General features: G+C 39.8%; 1 protein-coding gene across 2 annotated transcripts; it reads left to right on the top strand.

The window, feature by feature from the left end:
- The first annotated feature begins 2,518 nt into the window (after positions 1-2,518).
- On the top strand, positions 2,519-14,962 carry vamp4 (vesicle-associated membrane protein 4). Of its 2 annotated transcripts, XM_083563384.1 has the most exons (9): positions 2,519-2,677; positions 4,829-4,962; positions 5,929-6,030; positions 8,512-8,558; positions 8,647-8,697; positions 9,574-9,674; positions 12,291-12,370; positions 13,025-13,076; positions 13,169-14,962. In XM_083563384.1, the coding sequence occupies exons 2-9, from the start codon at positions 4,960-4,962 to the stop codon at positions 13,192-13,194; spliced, it is 462 nt and encodes a 153-aa protein (XP_083419510.1). In that variant the 5' UTR covers positions 2,519-2,677; positions 4,829-4,959; the 3' UTR covers positions 13,195-14,962. The 2 variants fall into 2 exon arrangements, with proteins under 2 accessions (XP_083419510.1, XP_083419511.1); XM_083563385.1 differs by lacking the exon at positions 4,829-4,962 and having other exon boundaries at positions 2,520-2,677.
- The last annotated feature ends 3,314 nt before the right edge of the window (positions 14,963-18,276 follow it).

Here is an 18,276-nt window from a genome sequence, read left to right as displayed (position 1 = left end):
TATATCAAGTATGCTTAACGTTCATAAAAACTGGATTAAATCCATTATTTCACAAGTGAGGACACGTGAAGTATCATCACTCAAACCTGTCTTTGATTGGACAAAACAGAACTGTTGCTTATGCTATTAATTTTTAAAGCACAGGGTTCTCCTATAGGTTTATAAGCTCTATGATTACATGTTCCAATTTATTTTATGAGTATACAAAAATCACAAACAGGTATCTGCACTATATACATATCTTTTTATTAGTTTATTTGTTTTATTAGACCCATGAGCATTTTAAAATCCTGAGCTCTGAGTTTTCCTGGACCCAATGCAGCCAACAATGTGCTACATTATGGATTTATATATCATTATACAGTATGTTGTATAAATGTCCAGTTTTTCCAAGCACAATCAAAGAATCAGTTTACTATACCAGGAGTTTTTTTACTCTTTTACCAGTATGACTCAATACCGTACTCCTGAACAGTCATCATACTTTACCGTGTTAATCTACGTAACCGACTTTAGCCTTTTGTGACTTTTGTGACTTGCAGGTGGTGGTATTAAGCAGGTCTGGCATAAACTCACCAAACTTATATTGTTGATCTTTTCAGTTCAAAAAACGGGACAGTGTGCAAAATGTAAACAGAAACAGATTGCAATAATTTGCAAATCTCATAAATCCATATTGCATTCACAACAAACAGAATTTTTTTTTTACCATTTTAGGGGAAAAAATAAGTTTTATATTGTGTTTATTTTTTTTTGGTAAACGTGGCCCTGTCCCAACTTTTTTTTTAGACCTGTTGCAGCCATCAAATTTAAAATATCCCCCCCCCCCCCTTTAAATGGTAATTTAAATATTTGATATGGTTTATATGTTCTATTGTGAATAAAATATGATTTTATGAGATTTGCAAGTCATTGCATTTTGTTTTTACTTACATTTTACACAGTGTCCCAACCTTTTTGGATTAAGGGTTGTTTCTGAGGTACATTCTTCCACTTTGTGCCCAGTGATCTGGACCCAGAGCAACCCTGACCAGGATTAAGCAGCTACTAAAGTTATATTAAATGCACAAATTAACTAAAAAAAAAGAGATAGACTAAGCACCGTTCAAAGCTGAAGATTAGTGGGTTACGATTTCCATCCACAACATTCTTATTATGACATTTATGGAACATTCTTCAACTATAATAGTTTCAGGTATTGATAGATATACTGTATGGTTTGTATAAACCTGACTATTACATCCACATGCACCACTTAAACACCTTGTTTGAGATTTAATCTGCCTTTGCTGTTAATTACACTCTACTCTTCTGGGAAAGCTTTTCAGCTACAAGATCATTATTGAGAATGACACCCGAGGTCTTCTACTCATACATTACATTTTCATAGAACTTGCTTTATGTACATTGGCATTGTCAGGCACATTTGATCTTCTTGGATCTAGTGGAGGAAAACTAAATTCGGACTTTCTAGTGAGGAAAACCAAAATATGTCTGATGATCTGGTGTCTACAAACATTTAGCCATGTAGTGGGATCATTTGGTCATGTAGTGGGGCCATGATCTCAATGGAGATTGTTGTAGACCTGGCAGAGAACCTTCACCTGGTCCCTCATCACCAACTTCATAACAAGGAAAGCCTAGCAGTGTCTCTACTTCCTGAGAAAGGTGAGGAAAGACCAGTACAACATTCTACAGAGGGACCATCGAGAGCATCCTGAGAAGCTGCATCACTGCCTGGTTTGGAAATTGCCCACAAGATCCTGCAGTGGATAGTGAGGACAGTTAAGAAGATAATCAGTCTCTCTCTTTCCTCCATCATGGATGTTTACATCACACGATGCATCTGTAAAGCCACAAGCATTGTGGCTGACAGCACACACAGACACACACCCTGTATTCACACACTCACATCCAGACTGTGCAACAGTTTCTTTCCACAAGCCATCAACATGAAGGGACTGGAAAGACACACTTATCACATGTACAGTGGTGTTTAGTGATAAGTGCTTACATGCAGAACTGTCGATGCAAACAGTGGTCCTGATCCATTATAGTAGTTAATATTACATTCCAAATCCATCTTTATAGTCACATCTACTTTACAGCACAATGAAATTCTTTCTTTGCATGTCCCAGTGATCTTAGGAAGCTGAAGTCAGCCATGATACAGCATCCCTGGAGCACTGAGGGTTAAGGGCCTTGATCAACAGCACAAGAGTGGCAGTTTGCTGATACTGTGGCTTGAACCCTCATCCTTTCAGTTCATTTATGTTGTCTCATGTAGCACCTTTGTACTGGGGTGTTTCGTTTTATTGTGTACTGCACTGCATATGGTTGAAATGACAATAAAAACTACTTGACATAATTTCCCATATGTAACATAGTGAATAGTAGTGTTTAGTAGTGATTTGTACAACAATGAATTTAAACCTCCTAATAATACAACTGAGGGTCATTATCAGAGGACAACATGTCTACAATGTGTAGTAGATGAGAAGTGTGTGTGTGTGTGTGTGTGAGTGATCACTTCCTGGTCATGTGACAGGGGGAATCACTGCGCTGGATCCCGGCTGAGCTGCACCTTACTGCAGGAGATCACCACCTCTTTCACCTGCTTGTTCACCTCTAATCGTGTTGTCTACTGAACATTCAAGGCATAAGGACAGCAAACGAGGTACAATACAGAAATCATGGCTCTGCTTTTGTTTATTTAGACAGGCCTGTGTGTGTGTTCGTATGAGTGTCTGTATTAGCTGCCTGATTTCTCTGTTTATTACACCATCTTGCTTTTTATTTGCCATGACTGTTTCCATGGGCTTGTAACCATTTCAGAAAGACTAGTAAGAATACTTAGTGTCCATGTGGTTCCTCAAAGCCAGGGGAAAACCTATAATATTGTGCTAACCTGCTAAGTAGTACAGTATGCTAGCTGAGTGGTTATTGTCTGTGTGTGTGTGTGTGTGTGTGTGTGTTTGACGTGTAGCTAACGAGCTAGCGGTGTCATTTAGCTCGACCTGGACTCGACACACATCCAGTCATTAATCTGGGTGTAACCAAGATTTCTTCTCGAACCTTCTGCAAACCATCAACGGGGTTATTTCTTTTAAATAATAGCTAAAGGGAATGGCTAACCCCGCTACATTGTTTTAGCTCAGAGATTGCTATTGACTAGCTTGCTAGCTGTATTGATTTCAGTATTATATTAACAGGAAGGAGGTTGGGTTTGGGGTGGATTTGTGAAAGCTGAGGGTCTGTAAAAGGGTCTGTCAGCTCTGTAAAAGACTCATGCAACCTTTTAAAGAGTCACTGGATTAGAATATATGTATATTTTTATTGAAAAAACACATATCTCCCCTTTCTATTGTCCCTCAATTGTCCCTCCTGTGTGAAAGAATCACCATCATGTTTTTCCCCCTTCATCTTCTCATTACTGAACATCATCTTCAAAAGAAACCATAAATCTTCTACAGTATCACAGCCCCTATAATTCAATTCAGTTTTATTTCTAAAGCACTTTGAACAACATGAACCCAAATCAGCTTAACAAAGATAGTTTATACAATATAAATGTATATGTTAGTCCCTATCATTTTTATCCCTAATGATCAAGCAAGGTGTGAGAGTTGTAAGGCAAAACTCCCTTAGATGGTATGAGGAAGAAATCTTAAGAGGAACCATACTCAAAAGGGAAACCATCGTCTAGCCAACACTAAATGTTTATTCAATAGAAGAGAAGGACAGGATTACTGGTAAGAGAGAGAGAGAGAAGAAGAGGAAGCGAAATAAGAATTATTAAGTATCCTTACTGTTTCAGAAAAGACACTGTACAGTGTTGCGTAGCCGTCTTGATAGGTGCAAATTAGGCAGCAAAATGAGCACAAAAACTAACTTTCTTGGAGTTACTTATATTTTTTCTTCTCAGTGAATGCACCAAATAGTGGAACAGGATTCATCTAATATGGTTCCAAATAGAAGCGGAAAAAACAAGCCAATGACGATACTGTCACTTTCAATCTCATTAAAACTGGAGAACATCATCTTATAAACATTGTCAAGACATTAGTGTCTTCTTTAAGAAGCTCGATTTTCAACCTGACAGCTAATGAGTAGTTACAAAAACATGATAACTGACATACAAACCAATATTTGTCTAATTTTCAAATATTTTAAATTTGTACAAAGACGAACACCAGTCAAACTGAAATGTGCACCTTTCATGTGACTAAAAAGGAGACGATGAACAACGTTCTCTCACACAAGCCATGTATTGATCTTTATATTACATGTTACATACAGTCACTATGGCAGAAGTGTGATCAGGGTGTAAGTAGGGACTCTGGCAAAAGACTAGCCATAGCAGCATAACTAAAAGAAGAGGCAGAAGGTAACACTGACATGAGGGACCTCTGGGATAAGAGACGGCCCTCAATACCACCACCACCAACAAACCTGAGGAAACACGTCAGAGTGAGGAGACGACAGCATCCAAACATCCCAGTTCACCAAAACACTCGCTATCCATGATCCCTGAAGTAATATTGTCAAAAATAGCAAAAATATGGTGGTGTTTTTCCAAAAAAGAGACCACAGTCCTCATATCTCGCTCTCTCAACCATCATCATCATGTCCATCATTTTATTCATGATTTCCATGAAATATTTTCTTCCCAACTTCCATGATCAGATTTTATTCTTACATAATTGCGTTTATGGTCGTAGTGTATTTCTTCCTGCGTCTTTCTCTTCTATTCCTGCTGACGTGATCTTCCTAAATTCCTTCTTTTTCTTTTCTCTACATTTCCCTGCTATTGACTTCGCATCCCCAGTTTTTCCCTCTGCTACTGAGTTTCTGGATCGTTTGGCGCGCACGTGAGCCAGAAGGGAGTTCGTTTTCCGTCCGTTCTTTTCTTCGACGCAACAAGCGGAAAGCAGTTTCAAAGAGAGGACAGTGGATTCAATGGTACCAGACCTCCATACTACATTTGTGTTGAACGGGTGGGAGTGCCAGAAGGACATTTTTCTTTTGTTTTTCATCTGCTTGTTTTCACTGAAAAAGATGGGTGAAAAAAATTTACATATCCCCTAGTGGTGTTAAAGAGCATTACATTCATAGTCTAAGGATCTTGGTACTGGCTGTGCAGACATAGAAACTTCTACAGGTAGGAACGCATTAATCCCACCTTTCCCAAAAATCCCTAAGTATCATCTTGTCCAGTGACCCAGATCCTGGCATCAAGATGATTGATGTCCTGTGTTTGTATGTAGGACCTACAGTGTTGGTCCTTTTTTTTTTTTTATGCCTACTTATAGGCTCAAATATGCAAGTTGAAACTGTATAAGTGATGATTTCTAAATCGTAGTTCTTTCAAGAAAAGTCTGTAACAATTAAACTATTGTCTAGAAGTAGGAGAAGAAGAAAAGTGCACACTGCTGTGGGATCTTGAGCCTGAGCATATATTTAAATTACAGGAACATTTTCCCTGTAATTTAATAACAGGATTACCGCAAAGTAAATTTATGCATGAATCATTCGCTTAATTCCAGCATGAAATTGTTGTTTATCAGATACTTGTTTTTTCAGCATTTCATTTTCAGAAAGGTGCAAATTTGTCCTGTAATTGAGGGGAAAAAAAACAATTCTTGTCATTTGTCTAAAGCTGTACCTTTATTACTGCCACCAAGTGTATCATTTTCTGTGGCCCCTCAGTTACTCCATTCTGCCTGACTTGTAGCTGTCTAGATCTTTTTCCAGCTTTTCCTTTTAACATGTGTTATTTCTGCCAGGGGGGTTTTAAAATTGTGCACTAATTTGTGTATATGAAGTGCTTTTTTTTTTTTTTTTTTTTTTTTTTTTTTTTTTTTTTATTTTAATAGTGAAGGCTGTAGTGTTTGATTGAAGTTTATTTTTCTCCTGTGGTCCCACAAGAGTGAGCCAGAGAGGGAGGAGCAGACTGACGCCAACATGCCTCCCAAATTCAAGCGGCACCTGAACGACGACGAGGTCACCGGCTCTGTGCGCAGTGAGAGGGTAAGGTGTGTCATGACACAGGGAATCTTGGGAATGCTTAAATCTAAAAGCCTGCCGTCACAGGCTACATTAATACACATGTTGGGGTGTCGTGCATGTGCTAAGCATTGTAAATGGAAACGCTGTGGAGATAGAAAGAGGGGGGGGAATGGCCAAAGATTCATGGACACCTCACATCACAGTCATATGCACTTTTTGGAACATCCCATTCCAGATTCAGCCTCCCTTTGATGTTATAATGGGCTCCATTGTTCTAGAAAGGCTTTCCTGTTAATTTAGTATGTCTGTAGTAATGTCTGGTGCTGATCTGGAGAAGGTCTGGGGTTCAGTCAGTGTTCCAGTTCGTCAGTGTTCAGTAGGGTTAGGTTCAGAGCTCTGTTTAGGACACTTCCATTGCAATTTTGGCTAAGCGTGTCTTCAGGGACATTCTCACGCCTGGTCTCCTTAAGCAGTGAAAGGAACTAGGAAGACTTTTGGGATCAGTTTGGGATTTGCTGTGATGGTCAGGTCTGTTGCCGCAACTAACGATTATTTTGATAATTGATTAATGTGACAGTTTTTTTTTTCTTCTTCCAGTTAATCAAATAAAAAAATATTTTTTTTATTATATGTTTTGCTTATTATAACTACACAATAGTAGGGTAATTTATTGTATATATATGAATAAAAGTATACTTAAAAAACGAACAAATTGGGAAAAAAAATAAATAAATACAGCATTTGTGTATAATTTGGCTTATAAATCGATATAAAATATAATACAACATTGTTTCGACCATCTTTGTTGAAAGAAATACACAGACATTTTGTTCAGTTGTGAAGATATAAGCATCTAGAATTAATCATTAAAATAACTGAATTGAATTTTGTATATTAATTAAATGATATATGCATAAATGAAATATACAAACATTGAAAGCAAGCATTGAAAACAGAAGTTAACCGTTGTAGTAGACAAATGCTATATAAGAAATTAGAATGGAACGGAGAAACGCAGCGAGTCCTCAGGAGCCAAATCTGGAGATTAGGGTGGATGCGAAAGTGAGAGTGTTTCCCAGCAAGAAACTCCCACTTGAGGAGAGCTCTGTGACAGTTTGTCTTTGGCACACTGACTTATGAAGGTCGGTGCTGCCTGTGACTGTGCGTGCAGCCGCTTGCTGCCATCTGTTGGCATGTTAAAAAACTACACTTAACAAGACAATAGTGTCTGTCAGAGGTTTTGGTGGCAAAGTCGGTTATAAACGAATAATAAATCAATATGGACGAATGTTAAATTGGATTAAACCCCTAACGTCACTGCATGCACGGTTGTCCACTTAGTAAACTAACGGCCGCATATTGTTACACCAAATCATCACTGCATTCTCCTGCTACTTAGTGTGGGAGGACATTAGGAAGAATAATGGCTCATGTCCATTTTCACATTTTTTTCTTTATGTTAGAATGTTACAAAACAATCTCTTGCTCTCTCTCTTTCTCACTTGCTCATTTCTTCCTACTAGCAGATCACCGGTAATGACTCCCAGTCCACGTCTGTGTTCTGATGTTACCCATGTGACCTTTTCTCCGTTCCTGTTTTTTTTTTTTTTTTTTTTTTCCCTCCCTCCCTCCCTTTTTTTTTTTTTTTTTGCACACATTACTTGACTCCTTATTTTTTCATTTCCATTCAAAATTGTATGTCTATGATATGGTATTAAATAAGTCCATGAAGTGTGTATTACAAAATGGCAGAATTGTTGTGAAAGATGGCAGAAGGATGAGCAATGTAACGGAGATGAATTAGACGAATGGAGTCTCAGAACTCGTGAGGTTTGCGTAGGAGTAAAGACCACTATCCTCATTCAGCCGTCTTTTAGACAATGTCTGTCTTCAATAGGACGTGCGGAAAACCTCTGTCCGACTCGGCCCTCATCACTGTCAGCACCGTATTTAGGTCTGACGGACCCAACTGCATAGTGTTAGCAGACAATGCCAAGCGCTAATACATCCAAAGAAAAGTCTTCTCGAGTTCTTTCCCTCGTAAATATTCCCTTTCGACCGTCTGTCAAGCGAAAAAAAAAACGTCTCGATCGATATTTGTCTAATGTTTCAGGTGGCTGTTACACAATCACTGTTGATTTTACATTTCAAAAGAGAACGATTCATATTTGTATTATAGTATAAGAGCCAGGCCACTGGTGAAACAGCAGACGCTCCAGTCCTGCATGTGGAGTCTGGGTTCAGTCACAGTTTTTTAATGTGGGGATGTTAAACCTTTCTCGCCTACTCAAACTGCTCAGTCACCTGCAGTGCACATTGAGCCACTGTACAATTACAACGTGTAGCAGAAGCTCAAATTTTCAAAATAAGGCCGATTTGTAATAAAAAAAAAAAAAAACATCTTATGCTTACAGAGGCTAATTATGTTGCAGTATGTTGCATGACATCAGGAAGTCATTAAACTGTATGAAAGCCATTAACGTGCAACATCTCATTCAACAGAGGAACCTGCTGGAGGAAGACTCTGATGAAGAGGAAGATTTCTTTTTGTGAGTACAGACACATACAGTGTCTTTTAATTGCATGTTTAATTCATTTAAAAGGAAATCCTGGTCTTTTTTCACTTTCTTGTCACAGGAGAGGACCAACTGGACCCAGATTTGGTCCCCAGAATGACAAAATCAGACAGTAAGTTGTTACCAGAGGGGTTTTGGTGTTGTATTCAGTGCAATTCTTAGTTTTCCTGGAGAATTTTTGTTTAAAGTGGTGAACAAATAATTTTTTTACAAACACACACACACACACAGAGAGAGAGAGAGAGAGAGAGAGAGAGAGAGAGGTGACATTATTAATTGAATAAAATGTACGTCTTGGTGCACGTGGCCTGAAATCCGGTCCCGGTGATCTTGCATAACGTTCTCATAAATAGATTTCCGAAAGCACACTTTTCCAGTGATGGAAACATATTTTTCCCCCAGACCTACCCAGCCTGCGTACACATCGACGGCGAAAGGTTTTATCATTATCTGGAACACCGGGACAGAACAAAATAATTGCCTTTGAAAGCGTGTCATTCCAAACATTTCGATGGAATGAACACAAACACCTTTTTGGTTTGGGAGTTCGGAACGCGGCATCGGCATGCGCTCTGTTTTGAGTTTGGACCGCGCCGTTAAATTCCAATAATCCTCCGGCTTCTGATGTGGTTCAGCCGATGCAGCCAGGCCACAAATTGTTTCGGTAACGCCAGCGCGAGGTTTCCTCAGTTTGCTGCCACCCTTGGCTCGACCAGTGTTTTGGAGTTTAATACCAACGCAGCAAGTAGTACAACTGTGGGTGGTGCGAGGTGGAGACTCCTAAACAACTGGCTTCGATGGAAGCTCATTCCACTAACAATATGTCAGTGACGGCAGGAATTGTTTTGCATTTTCATCGTTCTTTTATGCAGACTAGCAGAGGTCAAAATAGCTTAGTGCACCACTAAAACCTCACCCATGCACGTGTCGTAACACACTTTGTTTTGTTTTTTCTACAATGCTCTTTCTTTCCACTCTTGCGCATTAGCGTGCAGTCTCAAGTGGACGAGGTGATCGACGTGATGCAGGAGAACATCTCGAAGGTGATTGAACGTGGAGAGCGCCTTGAAGACCTCCAGGATAAATCTGGTGAGAAGAGAATGAGATCCATTAAAGGGGGTGGATGGGGTAGATCAATCACTCACCCCCGGTGCTTGGAGCAAAACCCATTTCGGTTCAACAACTTCAAGATGCCACACAGTGGCTTTGAAGTAGATGCCTTTCTGTTTCGAACGTAATTTCGATTTTCCAGACTCGCAAGGCACTGGTTAGTATCGTAGTGATTTGTATCTACTCTGAAATGTGTATCTAGGGAAGAGCTTCTCGATATAGTCCACAGGGGCTCTGTTCCAGCTACCAACATGCTTGGAGCAAACAGCACTGAATAGCAGTATAATTATACTGATCTGGGTCTGGGAAAGGGCAAGCGTTTGTGGATTAGGAAACACCGATCTAGGCTATTTGAGACGGCCATGTGTCACTCGTGGTGCAAACCGAATACATAAACTGCTTTAGTGCCCTTGCTTTGCAGTTCAGAAGAAGTTTATGAGGTACACCAGTGAAAGGAAGTTGTTGTCTCTGAGGAACCCAGAGCCAAAGCATTAGGAAAGGATTAAGTATCTCAGGAGATCGTGTTGTAAATCACTCAGAGCAGCACTGCACATTAAGACAGAATCGTGCTGATACGAGCTATCATACATACACCAACAGTGTCGTCTTTTTCAAGAGCCAACTGACATTAATCGAAAATGATTGACGGCTCCCTATGTTTCTGATCTCATAGTAATCTTTTGGCCAGTGCTCTGCTCATTTTTATGGCCTGGGAAGAGTGGAAACAAGTTTATTATTCAGTTTGAACATTGTGTACGGGTTAAAGAGGTTGATGGTCCTGGTATTGCCCTTCATAAATATCTGTGACACTGTTCATTCAGAAAAAGAGATATTGCTTTGAAATACCGCATGGTTTCTCTAAACCATGAGCTAAACTAACGAGCAGCTTGGCAAACGACCATATGCTTTTCTCATCAGACGATAAGCAGCAGCGCGCATGCATAAAGTCATGTCGAGCCTATTACCTAGCGGTTCTGACTTCTGTAGTTCGGACAAGAAGGTCGAGGTTTAGAAAGCTATAGCTAATGCAGACTATAATAGAAAATTATAGCTCACTCTGGAATTCATACTTTGGAAAAAAATCGGTTTAGGCGTTCACATACACTTCAATCATAAGTCATTTTTACTGCTCATTGAGTGCTTGTTTTTTTGTTTTGTTTTTTTGTATCCTGCACCATTATACTGTGCTGCACAAAGCTGGCAAAGTATTAAACCTGACGTGCAAACTGTAATAATAACATTCACAATATTATTTTATATGAGATGCAAAGAAAGATTCTGCACTTGTGTAAATTGCTCCAGGATTACGGTCTGCAAATGCTCTAAGCGTGGATGATATGGGGTTTAGAATATTATTGTTTATAACTCACCCACTCCCACATGGTTAAAGCGTTTGATATATACAGTCATTTCCAACAACCTAACACAAGGCTGTTTTTTTTTCCCGATTATATACTGAGATGATATTAGTCATCTATACACAGATCCTTAAATAGCTTCTTTTTTTTCATAATCCAGCTTCCATGTTTAAACAAAAGAATGTTATAAACATTCTGTTATATTGTACAGTCTAAATAACTGCCAACAAAAGTGAGTACACCCTAAGTGATGACAGTTCACTTGATGTTCAGCATGTGTGGCGCCCCCCACTGGTGAGAAGTACCAAGAAAATTGTGTCTTGCCTGCAGTCAAGCATGGTGGTGGTAGCATCATGGTCTGAGGCTGCATGAGTGCCACTGGTACTGGGGAGCTGGGGGGAAACATGGATTCCATCATGTGACATTCTGAAGCCGAACAGCGGTTTTCCAAAATAATAACAACCCAAACATTTTCCAGCTTCCATGTTTAAACAAATCAAGGTTGCAGTATGTTATAAACATTCTGTTATATTGTACATATTTCATCCAGCAAGAGAGCTGCTCTGCCCTCATGGTGCTATGTGGAGTATTTGGCCTTCAGTGAAGGAAAACGCTTGTTCTTAACTTTGTATATACTAGTACCTGTTTGCTGTCCCAGCAGGCCTAAAATCAGCAGGCATCTCTTTTAGTGAAAGGAGGCTCGGCTTCGTGTCCGTCTTTGGAATTCCCATTTTTTTTCTATTAAGAAGCGAACAGCAAATGCAGTAATGATCGAGAGCCAACGTTCTGACTATTACCGAAGCACGAGAGCAGAGCGAATCATGGCTTCGTTTCTTGAAATTTGCTTTCATTATTCGAAAGCTCGTTAATGAAAATTGCCGAAAATCCCAGACGGAAATGAAGCCAAGCTTTCTCCGGCCAGCGCATGCCAACGGGCGTTTCAGTAGGGCTGTTATATAATTTGGGGAATGAAAGCGGGGTTAAGGCAGTGGGTCGAATGCAGTCCACTCTCACTCAATTCTTTCCACATTGGTCCAGGCTTTGAAATTTTCCTGATGCTCGCTGGCCCGTGCAGGTGTAGTGGGATGGGCAGGGCATCATCATTATTACTGCCTGCACAGACTTCTGATTTTATAAATAAATAGTGCATAGTTGTGTATTGCATAACCCTGTCCTGTCATTCAGTGGACACATGTCTAGACCTAAGAGTTTATTTTTTTGGTCATGTGGTTTTCAGAGAGCCTGTCGGACAACGCGTCTGCGTTCAGCAGCCGGGCCAAACAGCTACACAGGAGGATGTGGTGGAAAGACATAAAGGTATGTCATCTAGTACCTGCCAGTTTTCCTAAAAAAAAGCTGGATTGGTGTGTTGAGGAAATACACAAATACTCAGAATAGAAATATACACCGATCAGGCATAACTTGTAGGAGAAGTGAGTAACACTGATTTTCTCTTCATCATGACACCTGTTATTTTGAGGGATTTATTAGGGAGCAAGTGAACATTTTGTCCTCAAAGTTGACGTGTTAGAAGCAGGAAAAATGGGCGAGCGTAAAGATTTGAGCGAGTTTGACGAGGGCCAAATTGTGACGTCTAGACGTCTGGGTCAGAGCGTCTCCAAAACTGCAGCTCTTGTGGGGGGTTTCCTGGTCTGCAGTGGTCAGTGTTTATCAAAATTACAGCCGAGGCTTATTGATGCACCTGGGGAGTGAAGGCTGGTCCGATCTAACAGACGAGCTCAGACTGCTGAATAATTTCATGCTGTTAATGCTTAATGGGTCTGAACTGTTTTGGCAGCAAAAAGGAAACCAACACGATATTAGGCAGGTGGTCATAATGTTGTGCCTGATCGGTGTAATGGAGCATGTTGGTTATTAATGACAATAGAACAACAGAAGCACATGATAGTGTAATGATTATACTATAGTTTTGAAATGGAAACTAAATAACTTCCCTCCCTCCCTCCACAGATGAAGATGATCGTGGCATTGGTGATAGTCATATTGCTGCTTATTATAATTAGTACGTATACACTTTCTATTCTATTCACGATTTAACCAAACGATGACATCATTAACTTATCCTCTCGCTCTCATTTTTTTTTCTCTGTCTAGTCCCTGTGATAATGCGGTATCACTAGTTTCCTGCACGGAGGTTGGAGGCTTCATCCGCTTTTCCTCCATCCTCCCACTCCTTCGCCATTCCCTCACACGAGAACGTGGTGCTGCGAGATGTGCTGAAACGGCCTCGCCGACGCTTCGGCAGAATCGACTACAACACCACATATTTGTGGGTTATGTTCTTCGACTGACTCGGCACGCCGTCGCCAGCGGCCCACCCTTCTCCCACACCCTACTCATGCAGTAAATGTACATACATCGTTGTGTTTCTAAACCAAGTCGCAGTCTTACGGTTTATATATCCGGTTTTATTATTCTACGATTGTCTGACGAAACAAAGACCTCAACCATTCCTTCCAGGCTAAGCAGCACGCACGCACGCGCACACACACACACACACACACACACACACGAACGTGAATTTATTTATTTATTTATTATTTTCTCACTTAAAAGGAATGTGTGTGTATGTATATGTATATATATATATATATATATATATATATATATATATATACACACACACACACACACACACACACACACACACACACACACACACACAGTGTCTCACAAAAGCGAGTACTGTATCCCCCTCACATCTTAGTATATGTTCTCAAGAGACTATAGAAATGAAACTCGGATATATTTTAGAGTAGTCAATGTGCAGCTTGTATAGCAGTACAGATTTACTGTCCTCTAAAAATATCTTAACATACAGCCATTATTGTCTAAATAACTGCCAACAAAAGTGAGTACACCCTAAGTGATAACAGTTCACTTGGTGTTCAGCATGTGTGGCGCCCCCCACTGGTGAGAAGTACCAAGAAAAGTGTGCCTTGCCTACAGTCAAGCATGGTGGTGGTAGCATCATGTTCTGGGGCTGCATGAGTGCAGGTACTGGAGAGCTGCGGTTCATCGAGGGAAATATGGATTCCAATATGCACCGTGACATTCTATAGAGGACAGTAAATCTGTACTGCTTTACAAGCTGCACATTGACTATAAAATATATCCAAGCTTTATTTCTCTATTGTCCCTCGTGGACATATAAAACGATTGCTGAAAAGTGAAGTGATCACGGCTAATTGTGGCACGTCGAGCGTTGTGGTTTTCACCAAGCACTTCCTATAAAGGTGTAAGTTAATGAGCGAGTTGCTCCGGTTTTAATAATTCGGCACGGCTTTTACTAGTTTCTTTACGGTGTAAGTATGGCCATGTAAACCTGAATACTCCTCCAATTACATTTACAGCAATGAAGTATCTGAATTAGAGGAATTTCTAATCTGAAGCTTGTTTTAAAAATACAAATAAAAAATGCTGTTGTATGAATGAAGTAAATGTTAATCATGTCTGCCAAACGCCATAAATGTAAACGACTAGCAAAAAAAAAAAAAAAACCTGCTTTAAAGTTAAGTAGGTCCAGACGTCAGTGCAAGGCTTTTTATTGTTTTGGTGTTTTTTGGACGAATCGATCTGCTTGTCACCAGCACATAGGAGTCTAAAACCGCAACGAGCGTCACGCTAACATTTTGTTGGTTAGTGGAGTAATCTGGTTCGTACGGCCTGTACAGTAGGCGAGTCGCTCTTGATGGTTTCATTGGTAACGGTGAGACATCTGTAAACATTTGAATCAACTTGTATGGCTTTCAGGATGTTCCTATTCTTTTTTGTATTTAATTTATATGTAAATATCCGTTCCTCGAGCAAAGGAATTGCATTAAAAGACTGTGAACTACTTTTGCGTTTTGAAATAAATTGGTTTTAAAGCGCGCCTGCATTTCAGAAGCTGAAGTTTCCCGTCGTCGATCTCTCTCTCTCACTCTCGCTCTCGCTCTCACTCACTCACTCACTCTCTCTCGTCTCCTCATCACTCCGCTTTCTTCTTTCTACTGAAAGTCATTATACAGGATTTGACTTCATTTCACTGCACAGTACAGAGTCTCCTGCATCTGCTAAAGCTGTTTCGGTTTTAAAAACATTTGCCCGCGTCTCTCTTTTGCTTCCATCTCCCAATTAATTTCCCGTTCCCTCTGTTCTCATTGCCAGTGTGGTAGTTGGTTTGTGCAGGTCCACAGTAGGCAGCAGGGCCAAGCCATGGCAATGAACACAGACACAATAAATACTACAGCAATATCCAGAGATGGACGAGACGGAACAGTGGATAGTTTCTTTGTCACAGTTTCTTTATATCCCACACAAGTTTTCCATCTAATCTCTGCTTTTCTTGCGCATCAGGACCTGCCGAAAACGGTGAGCTACGAAGTCTAGGCCTGAGCTCCACTGCTGTGCTTCTGGTTTAAATCTTGTGCGAGTCTCCACACGTCTTTGCCAGCATGCACGCTTGGTTGAAAATTGGGCTTCTAGTGTTTTATGAGGATAAAGATTTACAGTATAGCATATTTCAACTGTAATAATGATTTCATATCTGACTTCACATGAAAAGGGAATAAAATCTAGTAATATTAGATGACCTATTTCCTTATTAATACATTATTATAAATGTCAGACGTTTGGGGAAAAAATTTCTTGGGCATCACTTTTTTTTAGGTAATTATTTGGTGCACACCAGATTCTCAGGAAAACAAATCATGCAAATGGAATGTATTTATAAGGTGGTCCTGGGCTTTTATTTCTCAAACTGTTTATATTAAAGAAATTTGAATAATAAGGGTAAACAAGCCAAACTAATGGAAAGCTGCATTGGTTCTATGATAAAGTACTGATGCCTGATTTATTTATTCTTTGGGGAAAATGTATGTGAGGCTGAGATTCTAATATATGCTCATTTATATATTCAATGCTTGGTTAGCCATAGATTACCATGGATTTTAATTAACATGGATCCATTTTAATTAAAGGGTAAATGTTTCAAAAAAATATAGAAAAAAAAAAGATTTAAAAGGATTTTAAAGGTTAAAGTAAAAAAAGAAAAAGCACCTGGTTTATTTCATGTGAACTCACTTATATAAAGTTAATGAAAGAAATTATAAAACAAGGAAAACAGTACTGGAAAATCATAGAAAAAACTATTATTATTATACTAAATAAACAACCCAGCGATGCAGTAATGGTGTGCAACTTCTACAAAATTCATCATGAAGAACATGCAGTTCATATTCCCAGACCTCACTGGATCAGTGATGTTGTGCTGTTTCTTGATCATTAGCCAACATGGACACGGCAACATCTATTGCACTCAGTAAATTTCCCTGACAGCATTGAGTCACACAACCCATAAAGCCTCTTTGTTTCTGGGCAGTTACGCAAGTCCGAGTTTTGCTTCTTATTGCTCTCTAAGCGTGTGTGTGTGTGTGTGTGTGTGTGTGTGTGTGTGCGTGCGTGCGTGCGTGCGTGCGTGCTAAACTCTTCCAAAGCAGGTTGTGAACTCAAAAAAAAAAAAACCCAAAGGAAAGTTGTGGATAGAAGCTGGAGTTACGGTCTGTTTTGAGGTTTGTAATTTCTGGTCATAATAAAATAGGAACACGTGACCCTCTGACAGAGAAGAGTTCAGGTCAGAGTTATTACACATCAATGTTACTCAACATCCCACAAGTTAACAAAAGACTTTTGTATCTCAGGTTATTTAGCTGTTAGAAAATGTTTACTTACACACCCACACACACATCCTGTTATCTCTGAAAGAACTCCAATTGTAAATTCTGGGAAAGGGTTTCTATTCACCTGCTTCATGTGTCAATGACAATATATATATATAGGGAACGTAAATAACGTTGATTATCTCAGTGGCAAAAGTAAACATCCTTCACTCAAGTAGAAGTGCAGATACTTATGTTTTAAAAGACTCCAGTAAAAGTTGAAGTACTGACTAAAATTTTACACTCAAGTTAAAGTAGTTTGGGCTCTGACATGTATTTAAGTAAAAAAGTAGCCTTACTACCTGTTTTAGTGTCACACTGGTATTTGAACCTCACATCATAATATATTATACAGAATATTTTTTAAATGTTGCTAGCTAATGAATGTATTCAGGCTGAACATCCACCATATAGAACACAAGCAGAGCAAAGATGATGATGATCAACAATGTTCTCAGTCATGTTTACATCGCTGACTACCTCTGTCTCATCTACGTTAACTCCTTACTTGTAGTCTTGCTGATTGTTAGCTTCGTAAACTAGCCTACATCTGTGGTGTGTGAGAGCCAGGAAATACACCAGTGGAAGATAAAAGCCATGCAATGACAAGAAACAGGTTGATGGACTCAAAAACTGCAATGAGAAGAAAATTGTGTGAAGTAAAGTACTGATACATCAAAAAATGTAAAGTACAGTAACAAAGTATTAGTACTTCATTACTTCCCACCTCTGGCAGCAAGTAAACAAGTTCTTGAAGCAGAAAAAATGGGCGACCGAATGGACCTGAACGACTCGGACAAGAGCCACGTTGTTAAGGCTAGATGACTGGGTCAGAGCGTCTCTACAACAACAGGTCCTGTGAAATTTCCCCCGCTACGCCGTGGTCCAATAACATAGAAGAGCTACTCTTGCACAAAGGTGTCAGAAGACAGATTGCATCAGAGCTCACTGAGTATAGAGGTGCTGTGTAACTGCAGGCCGCTGACTTCTGTTTACCAATGAAAGCACCTACAATGGGCATCATAAGTAGACCATGAAGTAATGGAAAAGGTGCCTGGTCTGATGAATCCTGTTCTCTTTTATCCAGGTGTGTGGGCACATTGCTTTCCTTTGGAACATATGGCACCGGGATGCAATGTGGGAAGAGAGCAAGCTGTTCAAAACACAATGCCTCATCACGCAGCACTCGTGAACTTCATAAACCAGAAATGTATTTATTTAATTTATAGAAAAGCGTTTTAAATAAATAGAAAGACTTGAGTCAGTGACTGCAAAGGGTTTGCAAACAGATACTAAACTGTGTTTGGTTGCCTTGGGAGGTGGTAGCTTAGTGGTTAAGGCATTGGACTGCCAAATCTCAGCCACACCAAGCTGACACTCCTGGGCCCCTGAGCAAGGCCCTTAACCCCATAAGCTTCTCAGTTGTATGAATGAGATAAATGTATGTAGCTTTGGATAAGGGGGAACTCCCAAATGCCTGAGGTAGAACCATTGAAGTTTAAC

This window comes from Silurus aristotelis (assembly GCF_946808225.1).
Source record: "Silurus aristotelis genome assembly, chromosome: 15".
Lineage (NCBI taxonomy): Eukaryota > Metazoa > Chordata > Actinopteri > Siluriformes > Siluridae > Silurus > Silurus aristotelis.
The sequence above is the reverse complement of the archived record's forward strand: the minus strand, read 5'-3'. Positions and strand labels throughout refer to the sequence as shown.